Source organism: Sebastes umbrosus, chromosome 3, assembly GCF_015220745.1.
Source record: "Sebastes umbrosus isolate fSebUmb1 chromosome 3, fSebUmb1.pri, whole genome shotgun sequence".
Classification (NCBI taxonomy): domain Eukaryota; kingdom Metazoa; phylum Chordata; class Actinopteri; order Perciformes; family Sebastidae; genus Sebastes; species Sebastes umbrosus.
Genome location: NC_051271.1, coordinates 40,089,318 through 40,096,607, shown reverse-complemented (window position 1 = coordinate 40,096,607; position 7,290 = coordinate 40,089,318). Strand labels below are relative to the sequence as shown.

General features: G+C 40.7%; 1 protein-coding gene across 2 annotated transcripts; it reads left to right on the top strand.

Annotated features, from left to right (window-relative positions):
• The first annotated feature begins 370 nt into the window (after positions 1 to 370).
• On the top strand, positions 371 to 5,922 carry ddt (D-dopachrome tautomerase). Of its 2 annotated transcripts, none has more exons than XM_037761574.1 (3): positions 371 to 588; positions 2,675 to 2,850; positions 3,616 to 3,640. In XM_037761574.1, exons 1-3 carry the CDS (start codon positions 481 to 483, stop codon positions 3,623 to 3,625), a joined length of 294 nt encoding a protein of 97 aa, XP_037617502.1. In that variant the 5' UTR covers positions 371 to 480; the 3' UTR covers positions 3,626 to 3,640. The 2 variants fall into 2 exon arrangements, with proteins under 2 accessions (XP_037617502.1, XP_037617494.1); XM_037761566.1 differs by lacking the exon at positions 3,616 to 3,640 and adding an exon at positions 5,630 to 5,922 and having other exon boundaries at positions 381 to 588.
• The last annotated feature ends 1,368 nt before the right edge of the window (positions 5,923 to 7,290 follow it).

The window sequence follows — 7,290 nt, the reverse complement described above, 5'->3', positions numbered from 1 at the left end:
TTTCATACTGAGGTTTCGGACATACTAAACATCTCACATCCTGTTTTAGTTACTAAACAGCATGTTAGGATGGACTCAACCTGTAGCTACCTGTGCATATGGCTACATCCGGTTCTGCTTTCAAAATAAAACCGTAAATTGGACAAAACAAGCTCTGTTGCAATTGGAAATGAATGCATTTTAAAATTAATTTAAATAATTATTATCATTATTATTATTATTTTATTTTTTTACACACTTACAATTCTTTAGTATAAAAAATCCACATGACCACGTCTTACATGAGAGAACATTAATATGAGCCTGCACTACAACATAGAAAAACAGAAGCAGCAGAAAGTGAATCCTTCTCACCGGGATTATTTTGAAAGTTACAACCGGAAGAGGTAGGCTCCGCTCGCTGTCTCTGGTCTCTGGTCTTTGGTCCTCGTCTCCAACAGAGCAGAGTGTTCGACAGACTTGATTTCAGTCGTCATTAAGATGCCTTTCATCGATGTTCAGAGTAATCTACCGGCCAGCTCCTTCTCTGAGGACTTCCTGAAGAAGCTGAGCTCCTGCGCTGCTGCTGCTCTGGGAAAACCAGAGGATGTGAGTCACCTTAACGTTAACGGTCCATGTACAGTTCAGACCTGCATCTATGCCAGCTGGACTACATTAGTCCTGCAGTCCATTGTGCACATGAACGTCAATGTGTTCACATGTGCGTCTCTGTGTAACACGCTTTTCTACGACGGTGTATATACGGCTCATTGAAGGTAAAACAAACAGTCATTCCAGAGCCGGGGAGAAAACAATCAGGATTAACGAGATTAAAGTAGTACATTTATGAGAAACTTTGAAAACTAGTAGAGTGGAAACAGCGTGGTAAGGCCAGCCACCGTCTGAATGTCGTTGCTCCTAAAGTAAAGTTACATAAGTAAAAGTAAAGATACATATACGCGTTTTCTTTCATGATCTTAATGTGTTCTTTTATGAACACAAGTAAATACTAATATTATAGAAGTTACAGGAAAGAGGAGACGGACAACTTCTATGTGTGAATACATGAAGGCTGTCTTCAACTTCAGCACAGCTGACACTAAGAACCAATCGTCGAGAAGACAACGTTACCATGGTTACACACTGTCGCTTTTAACTGTCACTGTGCCTTTCACTGTCTCTGTCACTGTGATTTGAATCTCTGAATTTTATCTCTGAATATTACTCCCCTCCCCCGGCTCTGTAATTATGATTTTTATTACCTACTGACCCTTATACACCATTGTACTTTTCTAACGGCTCTAATAGCTAACACAGAAGTAGCCTTACATTTATTTGTCACCAACACGTGCACAACTTCAGGGCTGGAGCCAGACATTGTAAACATGAGGGGCTCAGCCTAAACCTAGGGGGGTTCAGGGGCATCCTGATCCATTTATGGCAGCTATCAGCACTATTTTTTAAGCCATTTGAGATAACAGAATGCCTAAAAATCTGTACATCATTTGGGAAAAACATGATGGTTGCTCTGTCTCTGTACGCTGGCCCCTGAGAATTCATGATTCTAATTGGCTGGAACGTATCCATTCATTTCTAGTAACCAGACAGTATAACAGGACACCTACTGTATGACCCAAGTTTTTATTGTGTGCAGTTCTAAACGAATGGGCCAGTATTAAGCTCCCGGTAAGAACAGCGACAGTTAGCTCAGCTAAAGAGCTATGGAGCCTGGCTTATTTGTGTAACCAATAAGATGAAATAGATAGTTCCCTATGAGACCGCACAAACTGAATGTGCAACATGTTTGATAATTGCATTAATTCTTGATGACCAAATCAACGAACAGACTTTTAAACTAGTTCTGTTGGCTACAGTGGAGCTGGTAGCCTGCGGGTATGAGGTACAGCTGCATAGTGTAAACAGGATAATCGCCACTTTGTGTGGCCTAGTTCTTTGACCCCTCGTCATCCATTACAATCATGGAACATACAAGTTATCGGTACTATCCCTCACATATAACAGTATGGCATAAACCATACAGCAGTACCAATAGTCAGCAGTGGCATATGTCGATAAGGATCGTCATATGCCACTGGCAGGCTGTATGCATCTGTGGACCATGGCTGACATACGGTTTAATAAGAGCCATATTCCAATAGAGCAGCAGCAGCAGTGATCCACAGTACCAGTCCAAATTGCCATATGCCACTAAAGCAACAGCAGCCACTGATTAATATATGTAATTAATATCTGTTAAACATATGTCCCTGAAGACAGATGTGCAGGCCTATAACATGTACAGGGACATTACTACGACGTTACATACATGATACATGGTACATGTATGTGATATAGCTCACGTATATTTACAGAAGGGCTGCAGATAACCTAAAGATATTCACTCTACTATCATGTAAGCAAATATTCAACATGTAGAAGTTGGACCCACATCATTTTTTGCCATTTTTTGCTTAAAAAAACAACTTGATTAATAACCATTGGTTCTTTTCTGAGTAACTGGATTCACTCCCTCACTGTCGGCATAGAGTTCAATGTGTTGCTCAAGGACACTTGGGCAGGCTTTGACACACAGGAGAATGGACTGTGACCTTGTGGTGGGGAAATGTGCGTACTGTGTATTTTGTGGCTCACTGTCATGTTGATCCATATTTAACTGTTTGTGGTCGTCTTTCAGAGGATGAATGTGGTGGTGAAGCCCGGGTTGCCGATGCTGATGGCGGGCTCTTGCTCTTCGTGTGTGATGCTGTCAGTGTCTGCTATCGGTGTGACTGACACTGCGGACAAGAACAAGGAGCACAGTGCCAAGATCTTTGAGTTCCTGACCAGAGAACTGAGTCTGACTGAAGACAGGTGAGCATTGCCTGCACACACATCATCAGTAGTACAGAGAGTAGTTCACAGCTGTTTAGTAATAACATGGCCTGTACACTTCCTTCATTCACCACCTCACACAAATTGATTTGTTTTTTAAAAGTCAATAATGAGACATGTGTGCATGATACACTGCAGCTTCACTTTAACCAGGGCGGTCTCCTCAGTAGTCTGAGTGCTATCACAAAGGTCCCCATGTCAAATAATAAGAGCTACATTAGATTTAGAATACACTTTGAGTACATAATGAACTAACTAATTACTAAAAGACATGGTTCACAACCTTCCCTTAAGAAGAGGAGACTGGAGGGAGCGCTACGACCTGCAAGTCGAGGGTCACATGACAGACACTATGTAGCTGAGCTAGCACTACAGCTAGCTAACTCTAGACAGACATTCTGACTGTCTGGAAGCATTTGAGGGAAAATTCTCTGGCGATATAATCATTAAATTTAAAAGTAACTTAAATTGAATGGATCCTTAAATGTGTTTTTCACAACAGACTGGATTAAAGAGACGCTGCTAGTTAATTTAGAAGCTTTAGTGTGCATTCCCCTTGGCTGTAGAGATGTTTACTCATTGTTAAAGGACTGTGCTTTTTCACTGATAACTAGGTAGACAGCTCATCTACAGCTACTGAAAACTAGACTACCGATGCCTCAGACACCCTCACCTTGCAGGTCATAAGGGACCCTAGAGGGTCTCCCCACTAACCGTATCGTAAACCATATTCCTCCCATCCAGTCCTGTCTGAAGACTGATTGCAGTTTATAGTCCAGCAGAGCGAGGTTAGATCAGAGTGGACGATAGCTTCCTCCTCTTTGGACTCTCGATTCCTTCAGGTCAGCACTGCCAAGATGGTTTCCAGTTGTATTACTGAAGTTGAATAATAGGCCAAATCACAGTGCTAATTTACTGGATCTCAACTGTGTGCATGAATCCAGTGATGACAGCAGGTCTGTTCAGATATAGTGATTTGGTCTGAAATGTCCCTGGTCTAAGTTGGATCCCAGTAGAAACACAGCTCTGAGCTCAGCCTACAGCTCTGATAGTACAGCTAACACTTTAGTCCTAAAATCACTTATCTAATATCTTTGTGGTTATGCCTTCATGTCCAGCTTGGGTTGATCTGTCCATTTAACAGTAAGACATCAGAACATCTCACACACTTCTTCCTATAGGAGACATGAAATTCACCAGGTACAGGATGTGTTGTCTTTTATCATTCTTTTTGTTTGTAGACAGGACTGTCTCACACCATGTCCTGACTGGATGCGGCGCGAGTGAGCGTCAGCGACAAAATCAGCTTGATTCCATTGTTTTCTATTAACTGGCCGCGAGCGACGCAACGTTTTGAGCTGAACTATCGTTAGACGCCCTGCTCCTATTTTTCCTGTCGCTCGCGTTGAGAGGAACGGCTGATTAGTTTAGATAAAATGAGCTGTCGAAGCCGCCGACAGCGGGAAGAAACCGGGTCAGTTGTCTTGGATGTAGATTAGGATATTAACTTGATTATTACAACTCTGAGCACAAGCACTGACACTCGCAGTTATATTACCAGCTACCTGGTGTCAAGAAATGTAACAGCCACCTCACTACTGGTTAAAACAAAACACAAACACACCGCACAAAAGAGACAACTATGGGAAATATGGGAAATATGAGCCGTCACTACAGTATTTCAGTACGAAGCCTTGTTTTGATCCGCTCCCGTTAAACGTTTGTGATTTTTTTAATCCGGTTCAATAGAAAACTAACTGAGACAAAGTAGGCTTATAAATCAGGTGTATTAAAACACAACGACCAAGAGAGTAAATGGACTTGCATTTATACTGTGTAGCGCTTTTCTAGTCTTCCGACCACTCAAAGCGCGTTACACTACGACATGAGACAGGAGCAGCCGGGGATCAAACCACCAACCTTTCGATTGGTGGACGACCTGCTCTACCTCTGAGCCACAGTCGCCCCTAGTAAAGTAAGAGGGTAAGAAAAGCATCATGTGCTCCTCTTACATCTGACTTCTTCTACCCGTTTAGATTATTTTATTCAGTATTGTGGAATACACTAATGTTACACCACAGCAGGCTGAGCAAAGATGACAACTGGTGAGTGAAACATCTCACTCCACATTAAGTCTTTATTAACTTAAACTGTGCTCATGAAGAAATCAGTGATAGTGTTAGATGAATCTGTTGTTTAACTCCCTGTTTACCGTATCTCGGCACCTGTCTGTGTCACTTGCAAGAGCAAGCTGCACAACGGTTTATATTGTATGTCATTTCCAGTAAATATCACAATATAAAAACATGTGTTTTCTGTTTAAAAAGGAGGCTACAAACATACATAACAAGTATTACTAACCCATCGTTAAGTGGTTACGTCTCCAGTCTGATACGGAGCACACAGCTGATATGTACGTGGTCTGTTTACATGACGTAGGACAGAAGTGCTTATTTAATGCCTTCAGTGTGGACAGAGAGCGTCCGATGCGGCGCGATGCGGCGCGATAGTCAGATGCTCGCATCCAGTTAGGACACGGTGTTAGTCACAACTACAACACACATTAGCATCCAAGACACTACAGATTCACTCTGCTTCTCCAAAAGAAATTCTGCTATCACAGGAAGTGATGAATCAATTCTTCAGACTGAGAGAAGTATTCCTTAATCCTTGAAAGAGCACACAGCAGCTGAGGGACATACAAATGAATGAATGAATGCACTAGGTAGATGATTGACAGCTTTGTTCTGATTCACAGGATTGTTATTCAGTTCCACGCGGTGCAGCCTCACCAGGTCGGGAAGAAGGGAACCGTCATGAGCTTCTTGTGAAAGACGTTATTGTGTCTGATACATCTCACAGTGTCATTCATAGAAGGAGAAGAACACACAATAGATCAGTATGAACTGATCACACTGAAGTAAAGACAGGTGCTGTATTTTCATGATGGTACACTGTCTGGCCCATGTTTTATATGTCTGTGAACATGATCTTAATAACATCTATTTTTAATGATTAAAAGACACGTTGCTGTTGTTGCCATTCCTGAAATCACTTGTGTTACATCTGACTGAAAAAGAGTATTGTACCGAGACTTGGGACTCCCTGTTTAATCACATCCAGCCATTCAACTACCGGCCATTAACGCTAGACTAAATGTCAGTTTGAAGGTAGCCAACAACACCAAAACCTGTTTTTCACTCAATTTGTCCTTGTCAGTTTTGGATTAACTTTCTTTTTGTTGATAGCAAGTTGGTGAGAAATAGACTGGCATTTGAATATATCCCCTGTATTAGAATATTACATATTATTTTGTTCTTTATTCCCAAAAGCAGGTTCATTTGAATAGTGGCATTCAGCTAATCCTTATATAATATATAATAATATATTATTTGAAACACCATGAATATAAATTCAACATATTTTTGTATTCTTTTGACTTCAATTAAAAGTAAGTTGAAATCATTCAATTAGATTTGGAGTGTAAGAAGGAACTGTTGCTGCATTTGTTAAAAAAGTACGTTTTCTACACAAAGCATTTTAATATGCAGATGTCTGTTAAAAATCTCAGTTCAGACATGTCATTTGACCTCTGACCCTTGGGTACTGTCGTCTGATATGTGTCTCTTGTTTTTTGAATCCATGTAGATGTTTTTCTGCAGACTTTAGTGCCACTTGACAATTTTTGACAATCAAAAACACAACCTCAACAGCAGATGGATCCCAGATGGAGTGTGGTAAAACACTGGTTTATAAATGGTTATGCAGGACAAACATGAACATGTGATTCACTTACAGGATGTCTCTATTGGTATTCATTTGATTTGACGTTACTGGCATCATGGATACATGGATGAATACCCCAAAAACAATTCATTCACAGAGCCATAAAATAATCAATCGTCATATTTTTATGATATTTTCTTTGTTTGAAAACATGTTTAATACAATGTTACATAACCCCTCATTTCTACTGTATAGACAATCAGCAGGAGTTCTATAAGCTGTCAGTCACCTTCCACTCAGTGCTCTACACTATTAGGTCTGATCATCGGTTCAATGTTTCACTGCTGGAGGCCAGAGAGTACTTCAACTACTACAACTGCTACTTTCATACTACTACTACTTTTACTGAATTCCTGTCTGACAAATCCCCAACTCCCTGTTCTCTCTAGCAGCAGTAAGAGGAAACTCTGACTGGGGACAGAAGAATGAGATGTAATCCCCGTGTGTTTGTTGCTGAATCTAATGGCCATTTCATTTCATTATAAATATCATTTATATTTATTTTAGACAGAGAAAGGTTAAGAAACGTATGGTAATTTGTAAATAATAGTAATAATCCACAATTAAAACTCCGTACTATATTCATCCATGGAGCTCTCCAAGTCACTGCAAGTTCCACAGCACTGACTGCTC

Bases quoted from the DNA above. Each gene is read 5' to 3' on its own strand.
- ddt (XM_037761566.1), top strand. From the start codon at position 481: ATGCCTTTCATCGATGTTCAGAGTAATCTACCGGCCAGCTCCTTCTCT. The intron at 589-2,674 runs GTGAGTCACCTT...GTCGTCTTTCAG, and splicing joins CTCTGGGAAAACCAGAGGAT to AGGATGAATGTGGTGGTGAA. The intron at 2,851-5,629 runs GTGAGCATTGCC...TCTGATTCACAG, and splicing joins CTGAGTCTGACTGAAGACAG to GATTGTTATTCAGTTCCACG.